Consider the following 24,784-nt stretch of genomic DNA (forward strand, 5'->3'; position numbering starts at 1 on the left):
AGCACTGTTAATACTGCTCAATGAACCTTAGCTTATTTTCGCCTTCTTCCTCCCTGCTGCTGGTGGACAAACACCCACTGAACTCTGTGGCATTGTTTAGGCCCTTAGCTTAGTAAGACCCCTCTAGATTTCAGAGTTAGTTATTAATCTGTTGTGCAGAAAACAGATTTTTATACTCTATTAAAGCATTCACTTTTAAAAAAACCAGAAGAATTGATGAGATATCCAACAGGAAAAGTAAGCATGTCGAAGAGTTTCCATTATAAAATGAGCCTGTGTATGCAATAGTGAAGTTACTGTCCCAGACTGTTCAATCTGGATGTGTTAATAACAAATACTGCCAGAAAATTGAGCCCTGCACATGATCTGACCCCAGACTGTTCTGACTGGTGATCAATAGACATCTTTCCCATTCAAAACTAAGTCCTATTTCATGTGCTGTTTGCTGTTTGGATTGTTGAGTTGCATGATCTGTACAGTTTGTTTCTTCTACTGATACGGATATAGCATTTTTATGATTTGTACTTGAAAAATTTCTTTATATTCAGTCTTCAAATGTTTGATACCACCATGAGGACAGAGAAAGGCTCTTAAAGATTGATAATTCTGTGTTTTATCTTTTGCCACCCTCGCATTTTTACTGATGATGCAAGGTTAATGTTTTTTTCCCCCACTCTCTTTCTACAGTGAATCAAACTGTTGATAGTGAAAAATGTTTAGATTCAGATTTATTTGATTTTTTCTTATGCTTTTAATTGCTGTTATTTATTTGCTATTTTTATAAAGCTGCATTCTGCCCTTTCTAGATGAGTAATACTCTGCACTTGCTCTGAACAGCAGAGGTGAAGTGCATGTGGTATAAACTGATTGGATGCTCCCATGAAATGCTGCCAACATGCAGCAAAATTAATCCAATGGAGTTTGTGCTTTACAGTAGCAGAGGATCCATTGGAGAATTCCCTACTGCATGAGGAGATCCCAGCCCCTGAAGTGCAAACCTTTCTACCATCAGCAGCCCTGTTACTGCTTGCTGCTGCCTCCTTCCCTGGCCACAAACCACAGCAACAGCCTGCAGAGGGGTGTCTGTTAGCATGGGGGGTAGCAGGCAGTGGTGCCTTTCTGAATTTAACACTGAATTAGAATTACAGCCCAGCTGCTCCCTGTGTTGCCATGTGCAACTTTTAAAGCTGATGATGCCTGCATTTATTTTCTGCCAGAATTTAGTTAGATGGCACTTTTTTTATCTAATGGAATTGCTTTGAGGTTCTGCTCCCAGTGGGACGACTCTATGGGTGTAATTGGTCTTGGTTGCCAAACTTTTGCCTTTAAATATCTTTCTTGTCTGAGGAAATATTTTGAGCAAAAACTCTCTAAAAAAGCACCATACAAATGAAAAAGCAGCTATTAATTCTGCTTGAAAGGGGAAGGGAGATGTGGATAAGCATCGTGAGTGTATGACAGTGGTTTGATTGATCGCTTCTAGCTTGCCATAATATACGGTTGCTAAAAATTAATTTGCTATCAGAAAATATGATTTTTATTTTTCTGATTTGGCATTCCTACAATAAAGGTTGCATGTAGTCATTAAAGTGTGCATTGCTGTGCAATTATTTTATTTCTGGTGTGTTCTTTCACCTGAAAACACAAGTTGAAAATACAAGTACAATCTAACCAAAAGGCTCTGGGGCACAAGCCACACGAATTTGCTTATTTACATTTTTCTGTAAGTTCCATTGCCAATGAAATTGGTAGATCTTCAGTATTTTATGAAATTATAATTTAATTGGATCCGTTTCTCATGTAATACTTTCTTCAAAATTTTATAAAGGAGAAACAAAATAATTGACTGTTGGAAAAAAGGAAAGTTTTCAATCTGAGCCAGAATATGTGTGGAGATTAAACAGACAGATCTTGCTTTTGCGTCTCAGCTTTGCTGTATGATAGACATTTCTGAACACTGTGATTCATGAACCAGCCAATATTTAACCTTGCTCGTTTTGCCATGGAATGGGATTTTTTTTAATTTCAAGGAATATGAATTCATATTTGAAACAAATTATTATGTCCATAATCTGCTCACGGAAAAAAAAATAATGAGAAAAGTCCTCAAATCAATAATCTAAAGCAGCTATCAAAATATGCAAAGTTTCCACAATAAAATAAACCATGTCCAACCTACCCAGTACATCACTAGGTTCATCACAGTGCCTCAAGCATGTTAGTGGTGTCAGTGAGAAAATTATTTTGGTTTTATTAAAAATTTTTTTGGTCTGCATTTTGGTTTTGTTACATCGCACTTTCAAAACACCTCTGTACACGGATGATCTGGTGATACTGCTTGAATTCGCAAGCCCTAGAAGCCAGGCTTGCAGGATGTCTACACCAGGAGCAAATTTGGAACATAAATTAATTTGCCTCTTCCATTAGTTCTAATGTTAAAAGTGTAAACTCCTCTGCCACCTCTGTTTTATGTGCTGTAAAATACCGGTCGCTCTTCCCAGTGTTCTGATAAACTACGTAAAATGCTGCCATCTTGTGTTTAGAAGCATGTTGAATTTATTTTAAATTTGGATTTCAGAAGACAAGAGTAGGATTTATGCTGTCAGCATGTATGTTGAGGAAGATTGAAGTTAATGAATTACTGAAAAGTTGTTGTTTCTCTTAATAATTTAGATTTAAAAGCTTAACTTCAGAGAAAGTGGTGCACCCACCAGCTCTTGCCATCAGGGTCAAGGGACCATAGTGTTTCCCCAAATTGACCTTGCACCCATGCAACCCATTACAGCCTCTCTCTTGGTGTGGGGGTCACCAGCCCACATTAAAAGCAGAATGAGCAGAGATTACCCACATACCAAGAACGTTCTTAGTGTCAGAGACCGTGTTAACACTTCAGAGTGTGGAGAACAGGTGAATACATTAAATACTACCACTGTCACAATCGGCAGTTTGTGTATTTTGTGAAAAAGCATTGTTGCTTTTCTACTTGTAAACAGCAGATAGAAATACTTATTTGATAAGTGCTACTGTTTGATTTTTTAAAAAATATTTATATAATTAATATTAAAATCAAAGTGATGTGAAATGCTACTTTGGAAATGCCTGCTGTAGTCTTAGCAGTCTCACGGCACATCTGGATGTTACTGTTAACCTAGGTTCAGTGAATCTTTACTGAGGCAAACGAGGTGACTTTGGCGATTCACCCTCCTTTTCATGCTGCGTTATCAGATCTAGCTTGTCATGGAGAATATTAGGAAGGGCGAGGTGAGGCCTGACCAGCGGCACAGCCACCCAGCCCAGTCCCCTCAGGAGCGGCAACACCGTGCTGCAGCCTTCAGCAGGACCCGCACGAATGGAAGGTGGAGCTCCAGCAGCAGTACCGGTACCGGTCACATCTGCTCTCTACTGCCGAGAGGGTGGGATGTGCCGGTCCCGACACTCTCTGACCTCCTCCATTTTCACAGCAGCTTTGAGCTGGGCACTGGGCCCTGGGCACAGGGATCCCCAGATAGTGGAACATTCCAGCTACCCTCATAGCATTTATGAAGGAACAGCTTCGATTCAGAGCCTGCGCTTCCAGAAGTAAAGTGAGAAGTCCTTCTGTGCCGTGCATCCGTTTGCATTTATCTCAATTAGCCTCAACAACCCCATCAGGAGCTCCAGGCTGGGCACAGGGTGGCTGGAGAGCAGCCAGGCAGAAAGGGATCTGGGAGTCTGGATTGACAGGAAGCTGAACATGAGCCAGCAGTGTGCCCAGGTAGCCAAGAAGGCCAATGGCATCCTGGGCTGGATCAGGAGCAGCGTGGCCAGCAGGTCCAGGGAAGGGATTCTGCCCCTGTACTCAGCGCTGGTGACGCCACACCTCGAGTACTGTGTCCAGTTCTGGGCCCCTCAGTTCAGGAAGGAGACTGAGGTGCTGGAGCAGGTCCAGAGAAGAGCAAGGAGGCTGTGAAGGGATCCAGCACAAGTCCTGTGAGAAAGGGCTGAGGGAGCTGGTGGGTGTTCAGTCTGGAGAAGAGGAGGCTAAGGGGAGACCTCATCACTCTCTACAACTCCCTGACAGGAGGCTGGAGCCAGGGGGAGGTCGGTCTCTTCTCCCCGGCAGCTACAAGCAGGACAAGAGGGCATGGACTTAAGCTCTGCCAAGAGAGGTTTAGGTTGGATATTAGGAAGAAATTCTTTGCAGAGAGGGTGATCAGGCATTGGACACACCAGACAGCCATATCACGCCCTCCCACACAACTGCCCCTGGCCCCTCCTTTTTCGTCACCTCCCTCCTCCCCGAGCTCTTTCTCCCCTCGCTCCCCGCCCACCTCCCCTTGGCCACCTCCCGCCTCACCACGCCTCTGCCGCGGCAGCCACTGCCGAGCGGCCTGGGCCGCACACCCTCCGTCCCGCCGGCCCCTGTGATCACTAACATGGCGATGGCGATGGCGGCAGAGCGGGGCCGTCGTTGTCTCTGGGCACTGCGGGGGCAGTGAGTGCGGGGCGGGGGAGAGGCGGAACACGGCGCGCCGGGACCCGGGGGTCCTCGGAGGCGGCGGTCGCTGCCTCCGCGCTTCGCCCGGGGGATGGCCCCGGTCGGCGGCCACTAATGGGGACGCGCCCGGGAGGGAGGCGGCGGCTGTCGGGCCTGGCGAGGGAGGAGGTTTCCTAAATCCTTGGAGCGGGGCTGCCCGAGGGAAGAAGCGGGGTCTGCGGCTCGGGGGGAGCGAGGGAGCTGCGCTACCTCCCGGTCCCGGTGCTCGGTGTGCGGGGGATGCGGGTACCCTGGGCTCCTCCGTTGAAAGAAAGAGTAAAAAATCCCCATCCCGAGTTTCAAGCGTAGGTTTAGCAATTATTGCGGATTCCATGCAGCTGCCCTGGGTGCTCGGGGTCTTGGGTAACTGTAGCCACCCTGTGACCCCGTGCAGAAGGAATCGGGGCCCATGACAGCTGTTTATGGGGAGTTCAGGAAATGCACAGATCTCTCCTGTCACTGAAGCTGAGCTCCTGGCCATCTGGTGCCAAGGAGTTTGTCTGAAAACGTTTAAGAATTGCTGAACTTGATCCAAGATTCAGCAGTGGATGTATATGATAATTGAGACCAGTCCCAAGAGTTTGTTTTTACAGGTTCTTCCAGTCACTTGGCTTTCACTATCTGATTTTTTTTTAGTACTTTTTATTAGTTTCCAAAATTCTTAATTGATTTCCAAAATTCTTCAGAACTCTTCTTGCTTTCTGTCTTTCAAATTCCTCTCTCTTGCCCGTTTTTTTTTTACAAACAACTCCTGTTTTACTTTTTTAAGCTTTTCTGTTTTGTGATTGTTCAAGTCTTCTTCCTTCAGTGCTTCAAATATCCTCATCCATAATAAATGGCAGACATTGGCTGTCCACAAAAAGATTTATTTTTTTTTTAATGGTGACTATTTCAAATTGAACACTGCGAAAAGAAGCAAAGAAATAATTTGCTGTTTCTGTCAGGTCTAAATGAAAACCTTTCCACAAGAGATTTGAAGAGGTTCAGTAACCTTTCTTGTGCCTTAGTATCCTCCCTGCCCATGCAGTTGGAACAAGATGATCTTTAACGTCCCTTTCAACCCAAATAATTCTGTGATTGTTTGGTACAAATGGTTGTGTTAAAAGCTTCAGAACTGTGTTAGTTCTGTCCTTCTCACAGCTAAAAAAGAGAAAAGTAGCTGGGTTGCCATTATAGTTTTGTAATGCTTTTGTGTATTTATTTATTGTTGTTGCAGGCAATGGAACCAAGTACAAAGATTTGTGAAATGGGCCTCAACAATAGGTATGAAACTTTATTTCCTCATCTCCTAGGTTTTATTGCTTGTGTCATGTGCATTGTTTTGCAATTAGTTTTAGACCATTAGTTACTGAAAAACTAGTTTAAAAAAATATTTGACATTTATATAGTTTTTGAAAACAATAGCCTGTAGTTTACCTAACAGAAATAATCTTAATGTGTAAACATTTTGAATAATTTTATCTATCATATTTAGGTATACTCACCTTAATGAAAACTATTTATTTTTGTGATGTTTTCCTCTGCGTCCTTTTCTGGTAAAAACGTTGCAAAATCTGTTTTTTAGACATCATGATATTTAAATGATATGTGAAGGTAAGTAAAAAAAATACTTAGCAAAAATATTTAAACTGACCTTGTTGTCATATTGTCTAAAATTATACGTTTCAGAATTCAGAGATATATTTTTATTTTAATATGTAGTTTTAAGCTATTTATTTCTGCCAGCAAGGTCTCTGACTGTGTTGGCCTGGTATTTCTAATATGTTTTAACTGCTGTCATGGGATTTAATAGAAGCTTTTCTGACTGTGTTTAAAAAAAAAATCCTGTCTTGTTATTTCTTTGTATCTGTGTATCAGTGGGGAGTAGTGCTCTTCAGAGTGATGTGAATCACTTTTTCTGGGGCCATGGGGTGAGGACAGGTTAATTGTTTCCTACTTGGTCCCAAGGTAAGTAAAAATATAAGCACCAGCTTTTATTTTTAAGTGTTGTTTTAGGGTTGGAATCTATTTCTTGCATTCTAAAAAGAAAAATAAACTGAAATTAAATATACTTCTGCATAAGAATTCTAAGAAAAAAGATTACAATACTTATGGAAATGCTTCTGGGTGAAGGATGAGGTTTTTCATTATTGGAAGAAGTACATAAATGCAATACATTATGTACAAGAAATCTGAATTTTTAACTTTGTTTATGGGAATATTTTAAAGGATATATTTATTTTAAAACTTGCTTACTGTTCTTCATCCTTTTAAACAGGAGGTCACAGCATAGGGAAGATTCTTATCGCAAACCGAGGAGAAATTGCATGCCGAGTGATGCGAACAGCAAAGAAAATGGGTGTGAAGTCTGTAGCAGTTTATAGTGAAGCAGACAGAAATTCCATGCACGTAGCAATGGTCAAGTATATTTATATATAAAAGTTTTTGACATTGATTCACAGCTATTTCGCATTAATAAGGTTGATGTAGAAGTAGATATATGTGGCAATGAGTTTGATTCCAAGTTTTCATTGAGTCAAAAGTTTGCCATGTCTCTGTCTCTGCACCTGGCAACTTTACAGGAGGTGCATTAACATTTGGCACTCTTAATTCCAACATAGCCACAGGGGGTTAGAAAGTGGACTCTTATTTGGGGAAGAAAGTCAGAATTCGTTTAATGCTGTTGAGTTTCTCCATGGAGAGAGACAGTGATTTAAACTGTTGTGTGCTAGCAGTCTGATAAACCATATCATTAGCTGAGAAATTTAGTTAAATTTGCTTTTTATTATCTAATAAACAGTCTGTGTCATATGTATTTTTTTGTATCAGGCAGATGAAGCCTATTGCATTGGTCCAGCTCCCTCCCAGCAGAGTTACTTGGCCATGGAAAAAATAATGGAAGTGGCCAAGGCCTCAGCAGCACAGGTAAGCAGATCATGACTGTTTGCTTCATCTTCTTTAGTTCTTTATTTTTACCAGTGATGTTTCCATCTTGTCTTTCCCTAGCACTCTGCTAAATTTTCAGGGTTTTCTAAACTACAGTAATGTAAAAATAGGCTGGTAATATTATTCTATTTTAGGCTATTCATCCAGGTTATGGTTTCCTCTCAGAAAACACAGACTTTGCAGAGTTGTGCAATCAGGAGGGAATCATCTTCATAGGTCCGCCTTCATCTGCTATCAGAGATATGGGTATTAAGAGGTATCTATTTCTGATTTGTTACTTGGTTATGTAGTTTGTTAACAAATTACCAGTTGCCTCATAATTGTTCTGTTCCATCAGTTTTTATTCTCTTTTATTTTTATGGATATCTTCAAAGGAATAAGCTCCAAGTTTATTGGTGTGAGCTTCATATAGGCATAGGAACAGTCAAGGTTGTTCAGTTATTAGGATTTTAATAATTAAATACCTAGCTGATTCTGGTATTCCAGATGTAGGGTATTGCAGTGTTACATAGGTAGAGCTTCAGCAGTCAGATATTGGTCAAAGAAGGGTGGAAAAGAAACACCGTGTCATCAGTGGCTACTAGGGCTCATGTGAAATGGGTTGGTAAGTTTTGTTCACCGTGGAGAATCTTAATCTTAATTAAGTAGATGAAATAAATGTTTCCAGAGGATGAAGTATAAATCAAGAATATGGAAATTAGGTTATTACCAACACAAACTGTGTAATAACTAATTTCAGATAATTAATTTTTTATCACTTCCTAATGTGAGAGTGAATTACCTTTTTTATTTTAAGTAGATTTGCATGCATATTTGAGATTACAGTTGTTACACTCAAGTGTTTTATGTGTGGTTAGAATCCAGCCTGTATCATGAAAAGAGTTTTTCCTTTTGTACAGTTTTAAATACAGTTTTGGCAGGATGCAATCTTTTAAATTGAAAATGTTGTGTTGGGCTCTGTATTGTGAGTTAAAAGATGGGAAAGAAAACAAACCTGAAACTGACAAGAGCTTGTATCTGGAGGGCTTGGAGAAAAAAAATTGCCCATTTGAAATTGCCCATTTGAAACTTTTGATGAATTACAATCAAATTATGTGTAATCTACTGATGTAAGTGGTCCCATTAAGGTCTGTGGCATCAGCTTTTGTAAGGACACTTAACATTGGGAATGTGTACAGATCTTAAAGTAAGAAAAAAAATATTATTGCCATTCTAAACATAAAACTATTCTGTCAAAGCACTTCCAAAGCTATAATGTCTGCTGCTGGCGTTCCTGTTGTTGAAGGTTATCATGGAGAAGATCAGTCAGATGAATGTCTGAAGGAACATGCCAAGAGAATAGGATTTCCAGTAATGATTAAAGCTGTTCGTGGAGGTGGAGGAAAGGTAAAGGAAATCTCATCACATACTGTAAAGTTGTTGTGTCTCTGCTTCTGTAAATGAATATTCTAAAAGAAATATTTGAAAACAAAGGAAGTGGAAAACTACTGTTAGTTTAAATTTGTTATTAATTTCCAGTACAGCACTATGAAATCTCATTTCCATTTGTTGTGCAGTCAGGCATGATATAAGTTGCTGGCATAGATTGGAAGAGGTTTTTCCAGTGGTCTCCAGTAATTCACAGCAGAAAAAGTCCTATGGTTTTGTTCCTGTGAAATTAGATGACTTTAAATTGTTACTTTGTGATAGCTTCTGTGACCTTTTTTGCCAGAACTTTTAAATGATGAATATTGAGCGACTAGAACTACCATTTAGTTATTTTGTGTCTAGACATGTTTAAAAGTATTAATTCCCTGTCTAATTCTGATTTTACTCTGAAATAAAATTTTATAAAAATGACATACTAAGAAAATCTAGTAATTTCTAAATTAACTGTATTTATTTTGTCATGAAATCAGTTTTTCTCTGTCAAATTTGAGAAATTTCTATGATATTTAGAAATAAAATCTTAAGAATAAGAATTGAATTTTACACTCAGCCTTATTCAGTGGAATGGTAGCTTTTTCTTATGGCATGTAGAGTGGGACTTAGTAGGATTGTATTATTTGAAGCTGATAAAGAATTTTGCTAAAATTTAAGAAAGGAAAAAGTGTTATTGTTAAGCTCATATCCTGTTGTTTTAGTCAAGTACCTGTTTGTGTACAGCAAGAATTTTTATTGTGCACCATATTTGTAGACATTTAGATATGTGTTTTGTTGTGTTGGGTTTTTTTCCTGTATTTTAGGGTATGAGAATTGCGCACTCAGAGGAGGAATTTCTGGACCAACTAGAATCAGCTAGGAGGGAAGCCAAGAAGTCTTTCAATGATGATGCAATGCTGATTGAGAAATTTGTAGATAATCCAAGGTGCAAAATAAATATTTCAATATAAACACTGTAATGTTTATTCTACTGCTAAACAGAACTAGAAAGTAGGATGAAAATTGGTCTTGTGCATTGTGGTAGCAGTTAATTCGGTTAAAATTGTTTATAATGTTTACATTTCTGTAGTGACTGTGTTTTGATTTATAAAAGTTAAAATACAGCTGCTTGGGAGACATGGCAGTGACATTTAATGACATTGATAGACTACCTTGAGGGAGCTTTCTAAACTCAGTTTGCATCTAGAAAGAAAAAAGTCATATTGTAATAATGTGTAGACCTGAGTCAAGGTGTCATGGTTTTTCTGCTGTCAGGTGTCCTGAACTACTTACTTAATCTTTCTCTATTTTGATACTTAAAATAGAAGTGATAGTCTTTAGCTCATGCTTCAACTGTGGAACTGAGTTAATTTATCTCTTATAAAGAACTTCTTACAGAGGTCTTTAAAATACTTTTGTACTTTACAACTTTTTTTTTCCAAAGCATCACTATGAAGGAAGCATTTATTATGAAGAAACTCAGGGCCTGATTATGCTGTTAAATGGGCATGAGAAAAATCTCATTAAATCCCTGGGGAATTTCTTTTGTCAGCATCACAGGATTTATCACAGTGATCTCAGATTTTTGTTAGTTTTGTACATAGAATAAAGTTTTGCCACCTACTGTGTGGCAACAAAACACACCAGACAATGTTATTCCTGAGCCAGGGGCTGCTTCCTCTTATGAGTTGCTATGCAGTAAATTATGAGGGAAATCATCATTATCAAATAATAGTGAAGTGGTTTTACTTTTATTATAATAAAATAACTAATAAAGAGGTAGCAGCCTTTAGATACTTACCTTATTTATCCTATGGCCTGAGTTTTCACTGCAGTAGCTTGCATTTAGAATCCTATTTTATTGAGGATGTCTAAACCAGTTGAAATCCTGCAGATTAGCAGCCTCATTCTGTATCTTTGTCTATTTGGGGGTAGACATTTAAGCCTATAAGAAGCCCTGGAGTTTTGTAGGACCATGTAAAAGTTCAGAGTCTTTTTGGGTGAAGTCACTTGCAGGATTGGGGTGTTATAGAGAATGTGTTGAAACATTTATTATTACAAAACAGGCATGTTGAAGTCCAAGTATTTGGTGACCAGCATGGCAATGCAGTCTATTTGTTTGAAAGAGACTGCAGTGTGCAAAGAAGACATCAGAAAATCATTGAAGAGGCTCCAGGGGTGAGCAAAAGGTTCTTACAACATTTGATAGGAATGGGCATATTTTTAAAATAATTGCTAACTCCCATCAAATTTATTTAGCAAGTAGTAATTTATTGTACTTCTCAGTACCTTTTTAAATTTTGCTGCTTAAAATGTTCTAATTGAAAAAGTTCCTTTTTAAAGAAAATTATTCTCACGTTAAAAACATGTAGAGTTTAAGTATAACGTTGATAAGATTTTTCACTATAGTTGCTAAATGCCATAAAATATTCATGCATAGTAGGTTTAATGTCACCAAAACTCACAGTAGTTTCTCATTGCTTATACTTTTATTTACAGCCAGGAATTAATCCTGAAGTTCGAAAGAGACTTGGAGAAGCTGCTGTCAAAGCAGCTAAAGCAGTGAACTATGTGGGAGCAGGTAAGCCTGAGGAGGTATGGCTGCTCCAGAGGGATGATTTTAACTTAAGACATTGAGCTTCAAGGCAATTGGCATCTGATTGTTGTACAGTATGACACACATCCTCTTTTTTTTTTTTTTTTTGAGGTTTAATCAAGTACTCACATAATTAATTCTGACATAATTACAAATTTAAACCAGCATACCTGGTCTGAGCTCAGGTCCATTGGGCAGCTGAAGAACAGAACGAAAAAATTTCAGAGTAGGTAATTCAATCACCTGGATTGTTGTTGGAAAGTCAGCATTATGAATGTTACTAAGTTTGAGCAGAGTAAGAGAAAAAATACTGCTCTTTCAGCATACAAAGAATAATACTTTATACTCAAACAGTAGAGACTTTTAAGGGAAAAAAAAAAAAAACAGACAGAAGAGTTCCCTGTCTATAAAGTCCACATTATTTCCCAGGTGGAAAATAACCTGCTAAAGTTTGAAAAAAAAAAAACCAACCCACAAACCAACAACAATAATTATATGCCCTGTACACACACACACACAATACTTTAAAGATTTTTGATGCACTTTTTACATCTGTATCAAAATGAAGCTATGAAGCAGGATGAAAACTGCTAAAGAGCACAAGATATGTAAATGTGCAAGGAAGTAACTCTTTTGTTTTGAGACTTCAATTGTGTCACCCTTTAGGATACTTTGTATATAATTTAATGACATTCAGCATATCTGGTTTAGAAGTAATAGTCCTGGCACAAATGAACCAAGTTTCTTAAATGTCCACTTTGACAAAGTCTTGTTTTGGTGAAATGCCCTTGTATTAAATACTTCAGGAACAGTGGAATTCATTATGGACTCTGAACAAAAATTTTATTTCATGGAGATGAATACCAGACTGCAAGTAGAGCACCCAGTTACAGAGATGATCACTGGAACAGACTTGGTGGAGTGGCAGCTTAGGGTAAGTGTTAATTGATTTTACTTGTAGAGTTCCTGTCTGTTGAATTGTGCTCTTTGATATTGCCCATGAGAGAGCAGATATATTTTCATATCTTCATCTATTCATGTAGTTGAGTGGAGTTTCCTTTGCTCTGAAGAAACATCTCATATTACTGTATTTGATTGTAGAGCATTTTGTAAACGCACTGAATGCCAATAAAGTTTTCTTCCAGTTGGGTAGAGAAAAAAAAACATTTCAAAATTACGTTTAGAGAGGTTATAGAGCATGTGAAAAGTGGGAGGAGTAGGGCCATGATCTTTCTCTTGCCATGCTGAAGGTGTCTGTAAACTCTAGTTCACATGTATCTCTGGCCCAAAAATCTTTTGGATCAGGCCATAGGAGGAAAATTCTTCACAAGGAAATGTGTCTGCTGTTATATCTGTATTGTCACATTCTAAAATAAATGTATAATTGTATAGACTGTAAATAGGCTATTTCCTCACATACAAAATTTGCAGAGATTAGTCACACATTTGAATGATCAGGAAGTTCTGGATCTTAGCAAACTGTAGATAAAAACAGTTCTGGTAAGATAAATCCAAAAGTGATAACAGCAGCAGAGGTTGATCTTAAGTAGATTGGATGGGGGAGTACTTAGTATAATCAGGGGAAAAAAATAAATATCAAAAGGAGGAATTTTTGGCTTCTTGATCTGGGAATGGAAATTGAGCATTGCTGACTTGGAGCAGGGATCAAGCAGTGGTAGAAGAAAAAGAAGGCATAAAGGTTCAGTGGTCTTGGCATGTGGCTCAAAGAATGAATCTGTCAGTTCTTGGGGAGATTGTTTGTGAATCTGTATAATGCTTTTTCTTTGAAGACAACGTTATATTCTGTCTTTGCTGGAATCCATAGTTTGCTGGCAGAAGGCAAAGTATGGAAAACACCTGACACTTCAGAAGAAGATTAAATGCTGTTACAAATTTTTGAATGGGAACTTGTCTTTATTATGTAGGTTCCTGGTAAAGAGTCTCCATTCTGCTCAGCTGTAGCAGGCTTGTTATTACTTTGTCCCTAAAAGCTCTGTTTTTTTATAGTCTCAAATTGGCTTGCTAGTGTTTGTTGGTATTCCTCTATTTGTAATGTGAATTCCTTTGAGTAATGAAATAACATTTCCTTCCCCATTAAGTGTGCTTAAATTGTTAGGAATCCCCTTAGACAAACATTACCTTAAATGTACACATTCTGTATTGCACAGGATACAGAAGAACCAACAGCATGTGCCAGTAGTGCTGGCTGCCAGTAGCCCATTTTATCATCTGCTTTTGGAGAAATTTTTCTCTAGTAAAAATTTGTCTTATTTGACTAGGCTTTAACTTAAGCACCTAATTTTTTTTTACATAACCAGTAGAAAAAAAATTGACTTTTTCCATTATGTTATAGCTTTGTGAAATATTAGGAGATAAATTTACACTGTAATTAAAAATTCTTTGAGTGTTGACTCCCAGAGAAAATGAATAAGTAACTTTAGAATTATTCTGTGGTCATCTACCACTTTTTTCTCCTTGTGCTTTTTAAAATGTGCTTCTTACTTGTTCATCTTTAGAAGGATATTGTGTATCTATGTATATCATACATTGGCACTCCAGATTATTGATCCTTCATTAAAGAACAAAACTATTGGTTTCAGGTTGCAGCAGGAGAGAAGATTCCCCTAATGCAGGAAGAGATTCTGCTCCAGGGCCATGCATTTGAAGCTAGAATATATGCTGAAGACCCTAATGATAACTTTATGCCAGGGGCTGGCCCATTGCTGCATTTATCTACTCCACCACCTGATAGATTCACAAGGATAGAAACTGGAGTCAGACAAGGTAAAAGTGAAGGCATTACTATAATCACAATTATTTAACTTAAAAGCATTTCTTTGTAAGCATTTTCCTCTTTTGCCTAAATAAGTTTGACTGAGAGGGTGTTTCTATAAAGACAGATCTCTACAGAATTAGTCTTCCTTGTGATTGTCCATGTACTTCTGGTCAATTGCTGAATATTTTATTTACCTGTAATCAAATTGTTGTCCATTAGATCATGCTTATTATATTTTCAACACAATTTATCAACCAAGACAACTGAATTTGAATGGTACCACTACAAAGGTTGAAGTTGTCCTTGGAATTGAAATGCCAGGTTACATCATTAATGTTTTTTAAGAACATAGAGAAATAGAGGGACAGAAGAATGTGGCAAACAATTGTGCCAGAGTTTAATGCCACATGATGTGCAGAGCTACACATTATCAACTTTCAGAAATACTTGATTTAGTGTTACAGCATTTTTTTAATATATTTTAGGTGATGAGGTTTCTGTTCATTATGATCCAATGATTGCAAAGCTAATTGTTTGGGCTGAGGATCGTCAAGCAGCACTGAGAAAGCTGAGATACAGTCTGCATCAATATAATGTGAGTAGAAGAAATGCAGCATGATTTCAAATCTTGAGCTAACTTTGTTAACATCTTGATTTAACAAAAGATGAATAGAATACTCCAGTCAAATTGGTTTCTAAAAGGGAGCTTGCATTGCCACTATTGTTTCAGATTCATTATTTGCTTGCAGGAGCTGTATTTTTTTTTAAGTTGCAAACTCTTTTTGTAGGTGGAGTGAGTAGAAGTGTGAAGTCCAGGTTTACATGTAGATTTTTCTTACGTTTAATATCTTCAGTTGGGTGATACAGCTGGGACTTTGTAGAAGAGTAAGGATAAGCAACCACATTTTCAATTGTAGTGTAAGCTTTCTCAAACTTAAAGGAATTGGTAAAGGGGATTTTGTATCAGACAATATTTGCTTGTAATTTCTAATTTATAAAAAACATCAAGTTTTTAGACTATACGGGTGGCAAAGAAATACAGAGAATTTTTCATGCTGTCAGTTCTTTCTGAGAAGTGGTCCCTTCTCCCCCTGTAAAAACTACAGGCATTGTATCTGTTTTCAAAAGCAGAAATTGGAAGGTCTGACTGGAGGTGAGAATGGATTTTTTTTTTTGTGCAGATTAAATTTACACTTTAAATCACCAGAATAAACATGATTGAGGGACTGAAAATGTTTTGCCCACTGCTGGGCAAAGTATTAAGATTACTGCAGGTTAAAGATTAAAGAATTCCCTTGGGTTTTTTCAGTTTTCTTAGTAGTTTTGTCAGTAAATGCTGACAGTACAATATAATTACTAATTTCACTGATTTCTCTAAAACAATTATTTCAATTTTCATATTGTTTGCTTAGGTATTTTGCAGAACAGGAAAGTATAGAACCTAGTAAATTTATAAAAGTCACCATTCCCATGTGTTGGTATTAAAAGATCAAATACAGAGTATCTAAAACTATTATGATTAATTTTTAATAAGCGACACTTTTCATAGTAGGAATCTTCTTCTAAGTAGTCAGAGGATGATTTTATGAAACATTTACTTTTCCTAAGTAACCACCCATTCTGTTGCTGGGAAAATTTCTTTGACTTCACAGTGGACAAAGGTAGCATTTTGAAATCAGTACTTTTGAGAAAGCTACTCTTGGTGCTTTTTTTCTTTATAAAAGAAATTGTTTCTTTAATAAGCCAGTTGAATTCATGACATTTTATTGATAAAATTTGTGTTTTAACAGTTCTGTGTGAAGAAAGATTCATTTATCATCTATGCATAAGTTTAGCAGAAAGCTATGTACTCATCCATAACTTCATTTCAATTTGGCAATATGCTTCTTTTTATTTACAGATTGTAGGATTAAGCACTAATATTGATTTCTTACTGAGCCTGTCAGGACACCCACAGTTCGCAGCTGGAAATGTACACACTAATTTCATTCCTCAATACCACGATCAACTATTTCCAACCAAAAAGGCAACCCCACATGAAGTTATGTGTCAGGCAGCTCTAGGGCTCATACTGAAAGAGAAAATGCTAACAGATGCTTTTAGAGATAAGTCAGATGGTAAGAATAATTCTTAATTTTTTATTTTATTGCACTTGTGACTGTGTCTGACAGTGCTGTGAACTCATGCAATTATTTTGTTCCTTTTTGCCTTCGTGGTTGCTCAGGGTTCTGCATTCTGATACCTGTCAGATAATTTCCACACAAAGCAGACTGTAACTTTTGTTAAGGGACCGATATTGAATATACCACGACTGTGATGTACAGATTGCTTCCCACAGCACTTCAAATAGGCACTATCTGAAAGGCCTTGGGATTCATAATCAATGTCACTGTGTACTCTTTGCTCTTCACAAGTGTAAACAATGAGTATCAGCCACTGTTATTCCTACAGTTGGCCCAAGGTCTTCAGAGATAAAATTGACTCTGCTGGGACTGGGAGAGGCCGAAGGGTTTAATGAATGAAAGGGTTTAAAGGAATGAACAGGACACGAAGAACTGAACATTCTTGAGTTCTGACACTGTTAATGGCTGTACTGGTGGGGCACGTTAAGTCAAACTTCATATAAATCTAACATGCGTTGCCAGTAACCTTGTCAATTTTTTCCCTCCTGCACTTTAATTGTCCTAGAAACATGGGAGAGTGTCATTGGAAAGGCTGCCATCTGGTATTCCCTAGCTCCATGAGACAATGTACTTATCAGGCAGTATCTGATAGTTGTATATCCAATCCATTCTCAAAACCACAAAGAAATAGAAAACCCCTTAATCTTCCCAGGCAATTTTCTGCCTTGTTAGAAAGTTACAATTGGAACCTTTAGGTTAGTCTGAATCTCCTGTGTAAGAGTTGAATTGTTGCCTGTTGAAGGATGTGTTCAGGGAAGAGGGTCAATATCCTACCTCTTGCCAAGTGCTGATGTTAGAGTATATTCACAGCTTCAGTTTATTCAGTGGTGAAGTTTGAGTCAGGGATTGTCACTACCTATTACAGTGGTTCCCCAATATTTTACATGCAACATAAATATATGGTAGTAATAATAGGACACTGGACTTTATGGTGTAAGTTGTAAGTGTTGTGTTTTGCCAAAATACAGTAAAAGTAACAGATCTGTTTTGTTTTGTGTTCTAGATAAATTCTCACCATTTGCATCCAGCACTGGTAGAAGGATAAATATGTGTTACACTAGACAACTGTCTCTGCTGGATGGGGAAAACAGTAAGTTAATAAAATGTGTGTGAAGGGAGAGGAAATACTTGGGAGATGAAGTTACATCATTGGGTGCTTGAAAATTCAGACTAAGAAATATCAAATAGAAGCAGTATGAGTTTATATAATTTAAGCTTGGAGTTCACGGAATTGCATGATTAATCAGTGGTGTTAGATCTTGATGCAATATAAACCGAATTCAAAGGACACTACTGAAGTTCATAATTTAAATTAATAAGGTTTAGGTTTTCAAGAGAACTAAGTGCCAGCAACTATTTCTTTTCATTACTCAACTTTGCTGTGAAAGTGCTCAGCAATTTTCACATCAAAAATCTGTCCTGATAACTTAATACAGATTTCAGACCAGAGCTTCAAGTGTTTGTCATTGTAAACAAATTGTCTAGAATTCAGTATGAAATCTGCAGTGTGTTCTAAACTAATCTGAAAATACTCTTTTCTTAGAATTGGTAGGTCTGTCTTTTATTTTGTGAATAAAGATTAAATCTTTATATGTCATTATTCTCTAAATTATATAGTGAAATCTACTAATACATATATATTTTGTTTTATTGAACAGTTGTGGATGTAGCTGTAAGTTACATTCAAGAAGGGTCATACAGAATGCAGGTACAAGTCCCATTTTTTTCAGATATTTAATTAGATAAAAGAAGAATCAGTTTCTTGCTGACTGAAGAAACTTGGTAGCTACTGTTACAGGGTTGTGTTTTTGCTTTCTTGTATCCATTATTGCAGATCATTATTTTGTCCTGAAATTATCTTTGTTAGATGCTGCATTGGCATGGAAGAGCTACTAAAATGCTTTTGAAGATAAGGTTAAGAAAAACATTTGTTTTTGTAGAAAAGGGATGGAAAAGCAGAAGCAGGAGGTGTTAATAGAGATGACAATGTCTCTGGAGTGCTACAAAACCTGTCCTGAGCCCAGCCAACTCCTCAGTTGATGATGGCAACTCACAGTGCTGCCCAGGGTGCTGCCCTGATTTCTGCTCCTACTCAGGATGTTTTTTTCCTAAGACATCACTATCAGATCAACTGTGTCCTTTCAAGGCGTGTTATAAGGTCTTCATTCAGTGGAAAAATAGTGTGTAACTATACCAATTAAGACTGAATGGTAGAGAAAAATACTGGATTCTAGCAGTGTTACTGAACTGATTATTCTGATTTTTTTTTCCAGAGAAATAAAATACCTTTGTTTTGTTCAGTGCTGTTGCATAATTTATGGTAAAAATTATCCTGTCCAGCTAACTTAGATTATTGTGTTGAATAGAGATTACAGTCTGTTAACTTAAAAGTAAAGGATACATAAGATTTAAAAAGACCATTTTTTTTTTAAATTCCAGGATTTTCTATGTAGAATCACAGATTTCAAGTCTATACTACAAGTACTAACTTTTGGTTTATTGTTTATGAAGGGTTAGACTTTGACCTTATAAAAACATTTAACTTTTAGATTCAAGATAAAACATTCTTGATTTCTGGAGAGATGTTCAATGAAGGTGATTCATTTTACTTGAGGTCTTCGGTAAATGGAACAGTGTGTAAGTCCAAATTGGTCATTTTGGACAACACCATTTATCTCTTCCTTCCGGTAAAGCTCCTTTCTTTGTTATCACAACTGTAAAATTTCAGAGTTTTAGGTATTGAAATATGAACATAAGCTGCCAGAGAATGTGAAAGAATGATAATTTTAAGTTCTTGCATTAATCCATAATGTTTTGATACTTGTTAGATTTATAACTATAACCAAAATTTAGTTGCTTATGGCCAGTGAGTGAGAAAATAAATATCTTTTAGAAAGATAAGATACAGTTGGGTGAATTAAAGTTGAAAATTATGGTTTGGGAGTGGGAAACACTAAATATTAAAATGGTCAAATATCTAAATTTTTCATAGTGGTTACATTAAACTGGACAACTGTTTGATACTTTTATTTTGGTGTATTTAATTTTCAATACTGCACGATAAGAAAAATCTGTGGTATCAGAGTGGAATCTGAGGTGGGGGATCTTTTGTAAGACTTGGTCATTTGCAAAGTAGTGAGCAAGAGCAGTGTCTCTTTTGCTGACCTGACCCCAGCAGTCTGCCACCCTAAACAGTTGGCTGAGTTGGTTAAAGCTGCATCTATTCTTTCCCTGTATATATGTTCACTAGTGGTATGGTTTTATGTTGTTAACTTCTGTGTCATTGATTTTGTTTCTTTAGGAAGGCAGTGCTCAGATTGGCCTTCCAGTGCCCAAGTACTTATCTGCAGTGAGTTCTGCAGGAACGCAGAGCAGTGCCATGGCACCCATGACAGGCACAGTTGAAAAGGTCATTATCATAACATGGGTAGGGAATTATTTCTCCAATATCTATCCAAGTGCACTCTTCCAGAAATGGTGCTTGCTTCTCTACTGCCAGGACAGAATTAGATCTGAACATACCAGTGCTGTGGGGCTTCTCCCAGTTGGGAGAAGCTTCTCCCTGTTTACTCTGACTTTCCAGCATACACCCAAGAGGCTTACAGGCTTCTATTCTTCTCCATCTAGAGCTCTGGAAGATATGACTATTTAACTAATCCTACTGCTTAAGTAATTTTTTCTTCATTTTCATTACTTTCTTAGTCAAAGTTCCCTGAAGTGTTATAGGCTGTTTGATACATTTCATCTAACAAAAAAAAATTAAATTCAGAAATGTCTTTTTTTTCCCAAGCTGTATATTTTGCTGCTTCTGTTTGTTTTGTTTTGTTTTGTTTTTTCTTTAGCTCAGCAAGTCCTTTCTCTATGGTGGAAAAGTTTCAAAAGAAAAGAGATTTCCAGGAGTGTAGTACTTAAAGGATTCTGCTAGCTATAAAAAGGCATGAACCCTTTTACAGGATGGTGTTCATTGAATGTAGAACTATTACATACTGAGGGAACTATCAGTTATTGTAGCAAAATTAGGTGGCTCCTGCAATCTTCTTTCTGGATTTTCTTTTAAAAACAACTTCAGTGACTGACTTCAGGAAGAGGTTCTAGACTTTCTCTCAGAATACAAATTCAAAGCACAGAAAGGGTAGAATTGACATTGCCTCTTCTCTTGGTGTTTCTTCTCTGATAAATAAATGGCTTCCTGCTCATCCTGTTAGCTGTTACTGAGCCATTTTGTAGAGCTCCTGACTCCCTGAATATTATCTAGATAACTGAGCCAGTTCAACAGTAATAAAGATATTATGGGCTGCTTTTGTGAAATCTATTCAGCCAAGATCTAGGTGATGATTTTTAATGGTACAAACATTCATGATTTTTTTTCTCTATTTTCTCTTCAATTGTAGGTGTTCGTTAAAGCAGGGGATAAAGTTCAGAGTGGAGACCCTCTAATGGTTATGATAGCTATGAAAATGGAGGTGAGTGACGTGAAAGGTTTTAATTACTGAGAAAATAAAAATCTGCTCCTAATGTAATCATTTTTGGTTGCATTACTGAAACATGATGCAGATTATAGTTTGCAGACGTCAGTATCACTTTATACACTGTAGAAAATTGTGTCTGACTAGATTTTAGAGGATTATGTTTGCTTCTGTTTTATTAACAAATGATGATTATATAATCCCTGGTATTCTTACAGATGTTTTAATGTTCATTTGGTTAGTTTATCAATCCATCTCTTTCTCCCACAAGAAGCCAATAATTCTTTCATTTTTCTAACAGAAAACTGTACATGTATCTCTTGCTGACTGCTTGGTATATAAACATATGCCTGCATTTTCATGCAGAAAAAATAGCTAATTGTGACTTTGTAAATAAGCCCAAGACTACTGTATTTGCTTTATTTTATTATATTTTAATTGTTATTTACATAAAGTTTTACCAAGAGTAAACTGAAGACTCTTTGTAATTGTCCATGTGTCATTTGGTGGACTAATAGCTTGGCCATTATATCTTGTCACGCTGCATGACCATGGCTCAAATTGCTTGAACTGTAGTTTTTGAAGCCTGAACTGGTTTGGTTTAGCTATTAGTTTCTTTTGAACTTAAGTTTATGGTAGCAGAATTAATAATGTTGAGAAAATTTCTCTTTCCTTTATCATATCCCTCTGTAAAATACACTAAAATTACACAGAATACAACATCTGTGCACTAAAAAAATTAACACCCCAAATTATGTTCAATTGGGTGATAAATATCTGTGCCTTTCCAGCTGATATCTCAGAGTAAGGTGTGTTTTTTCCTTAGTGCTATTGAAATAAAAGATATAAAATTTAAAAAGCCAATTATTATTGAAATGATCATTGCCTAGATGTGAGGATCTGATATTAGACTAACCCTACTTGCAAAATTGCCAAGAATCAGAACTTCGTTGGAAAGGCTAACTTTATGAAAAAAACAAGTAGATCAGTTTGAGGATTGCTATGTACTCATGCTATTCCTGTCCTATAGCTGCCTTTGTATTTCATCTGGATTTGGCCAGGTATCTGGTCATTAAAGACCACCCCAGGCCAGCAAAAAAAAATATCTTTAATCTGCAGATTCCTCTTAAAGGAACAAATTTGCTATATCATTAACATTTTGGACTAAAACTCCATTATTTCTTCCTGATATTTATTACAATAACAAAAATTATTTTTGAATTAAAATAACATTCTGCTGTTTATGCTTCAAAACACAATGTTATGTAACATGTTTGTCCCCAGTATAGTTACAAAATAAATACTGATGAGAAAATAAAACTTGAAAAAGACTAGGATAACATTTTAAAATATAGTTTAAAATAAATATACATGTGTCAGAGGAAGTAATTAAGTGTGTTCTGTTCTAATTTTACCGAAAAAGTAATATTAGCTTTTGGTGGAGAGGAAGAGGAGGGAAAAAAGCTCTACTTTTCTGATTCTCTATTGGTCTGTTTCTGTGCAGCATACCATACGGGCTCCAAAGGCAGGAGTGATAAAAAAGGTTAATTTCCAAGAAGGTGCCCAGGCCAATAGACACACTCCACTGGTTGAATTCATGGATGAAGAGGCTGAGTCAAAATAAAATTCAAGGAAGGTGCATTTTAACTTTTCTACTTTGCTGTTTTCCTCTCAGGAAAGGATCTCATATTTTCAGCAAACTTTTGTGTAAGAGGTTAGGGTTTCCTCTACACTTTCTGCGTAGTTTGACTGTACTGATGTTGGCTTCACTGAAATTTGGATATCACCATACTGTAGGCATATATAGAACTCGTGGGCCTACGTGATGTTCAGTGGTAATGAAGAATTCTTGAGGATGGAGCCAGGGTTCTTCTGCCTACTTTTCTATTCACAGCTGCCTTTTTAGCCCAGGATGTGAGAGCATTGATATGAAGGACATCTGAAAGGTGACAGTTGTTACATGAAATCATTGCTCTGGCAAAACTCCCATTTGTGGCTTATGCTTTTGCCTGAATAGGGCATTTGGGATTGTTCCTTAACCCAGGATCCCTCCTGGCCATTTTTGGTGCTTCTTTTTTCCCATTTACCTAAATGAGTAGTGCAAATTTGCATAAAGAAGTATTTTACTATACTTTGAAATATCTGATACAAAACATTTTTAAAGTACATATTACCATTACAATTCTAATCAAAGCTTTAATGAAACTGCTCTCCACAAATAAAATTTGATCTACTAACATGAAGCTGTAGCACAGAAAGATTATTTAATCTTATTAAAAAATATTTTATCTTATTTAATACTTAAAAAGTGTGCCAAAATAAACTACGGGCTTCAAAATCCTTGTTAATTTTCCCATATTGTTCATGTCCTAATATGTTGCATAATGGCTGGAATTAAGTATACCAAAGTCTTCATAGCAACATGAAATAAGAGTAACAACAGTAATCAGACTTTTCGTATCTGCAATCTTGCATAAAGGAGAATGGGTAGGGGTTTTTTATATGCAAAAAAAATTCTATTTCTCAGACACAGTATATAAATATACTTAAATTTCTGGTGTATTAATCATTTGCCTTAAATTTTTGTTTAAAAAGCACCTCAGAGAAGCAGGAAAAGGGAAAGAAAAAACACATTTTTGTAGTGAAATGAGGCAACCAGATGCCACTAATTCCCAGGGAGTGGCATGGGTTTGTGTTAAGCCCACCTGTGCCAGATTAGGGTTGGCCCCCTAATCCTGCTCATGGGCAGTGGGGGCCCACCCCAATTAGGTTGCCTCATTTCACTACACATTTTAATTGTTGCAAACTTCCAAACTCTTCTCACCTGTTAAGGTAAAGCTCTGCTTGTCTCATGAACTTTTGATATGCTAATTAAAGATGGTAGTATGGTTTATAGTGCAGAAAGGAACACAGATGATGCAGTGTTCCCAAATTTGTAGTTAACATCTTTGAAAATGGATCCTTGTATTTACTGGAACATTATTTCTGAATCAATGTACTATGTCACAGGGAATTCTCTGATCCTATAACTGTGCCTTGTGTGCATTTCAGACAAAAGCTGTAAAAAAGTAATGGCTCTGGATAGTCTGTATATTTAAAGCATACATTAATACTTTTCAGTTTTCTTATAATCCCATGGCCACTTCAGTGATGATCTTTTAGAATATTGCCACAATGATTTTTATTTACTGTCAAATAAAAATTATGCTTAACTTTGAATGTTTGTTTTCATTTTTCTCTATTTTATTCTTTCCTGGTTGCTTATGTTTACACATCAGAGGGTTTTAAAGAGATGTTTATGTATCATCATCTGATATCTGACAGGTCACAATCTGCTGATCACATTTAGGAGGCAGTAATCCAAACAGTCATAATGGGTGTCATTGCAGGTAAGTTTAGCAACTTATTTTATCTAAAAGCTGAATATAGATTCTGTATATAGATGCAGAAGCATGAACACAGTCCTGAGGAGACACTGCAGCTTTGCTTTTTTTTTTTTTTTTTTTTTTTTTGGCTTCTGTGTGCCATTGCTGTGTTTTAAGACCCACTTTGCTATACTGAATCTGTAGCACAACATTAAAACTCATAGCATGAGCTTCTTGGTCCCCTAAGTCTGCACTGCTTGCCTCATCTACTCAGTGGAACAAGAGCATGTTCCTTGGAGGATGACAAAATGTCTCCCTTAGAAATAGAGACAAATAGTTAACCATTTTTAATTTTCCATCACTTTAGAAAATGAGCTGTTTGTTTTTTCTCTATAAGTTTTCAGTCAGTTTGATTTTTTTCAAACAGTGATGGTTTAGTTTACTTCGGAATAAAATCTCTTGCAGAAATCACTACCAGAATTTGCACCACTGAAATGTTTTGCAGCAATGTGGTTTAACTGAGCACAGAGATGAGCAAAAATTATTAAAGGTAGGT

General features: G+C 36.9%; 1 protein-coding gene across 1 annotated transcript; it reads left to right on the top strand.

Moving 5' to 3' along the window:
- Positions 1 to 4,381: 4,381 nt before the first annotated feature.
- Positions 4,382 to 23,487, top strand: MCCC1 (methylcrotonoyl-CoA carboxylase 1). Its single transcript, XM_030456541.1, has 19 exons — positions 4,382 to 4,474; positions 5,733 to 5,779; positions 6,774 to 6,913; positions 7,325 to 7,420; positions 7,576 to 7,697; positions 8,680 to 8,827; positions 9,667 to 9,788; positions 10,909 to 11,020; positions 11,342 to 11,423; positions 12,245 to 12,372; positions 14,039 to 14,222; positions 14,700 to 14,809; positions 16,115 to 16,331; positions 17,401 to 17,487; positions 18,056 to 18,105; positions 18,947 to 19,084; positions 19,699 to 19,806; positions 20,789 to 20,860; positions 22,368 to 23,487. Exons 1-19 carry the CDS (start codon positions 4,416 to 4,418, stop codon positions 22,485 to 22,487), a joined length of 2,142 nt encoding a protein of 713 aa, XP_030312401.1. The 5' UTR covers positions 4,382 to 4,415; the 3' UTR covers positions 22,488 to 23,487.
- The last annotated feature ends 1,297 nt before the right edge of the window (positions 23,488 to 24,784 follow it).

The sequence above is a fragment of the Calypte anna genome, chromosome 9, assembly GCF_003957555.1.
Source record: "Calypte anna isolate BGI_N300 chromosome 9, bCalAnn1_v1.p, whole genome shotgun sequence".
Lineage (NCBI taxonomy): Eukaryota > Metazoa > Chordata > Aves > Apodiformes > Trochilidae > Calypte > Calypte anna.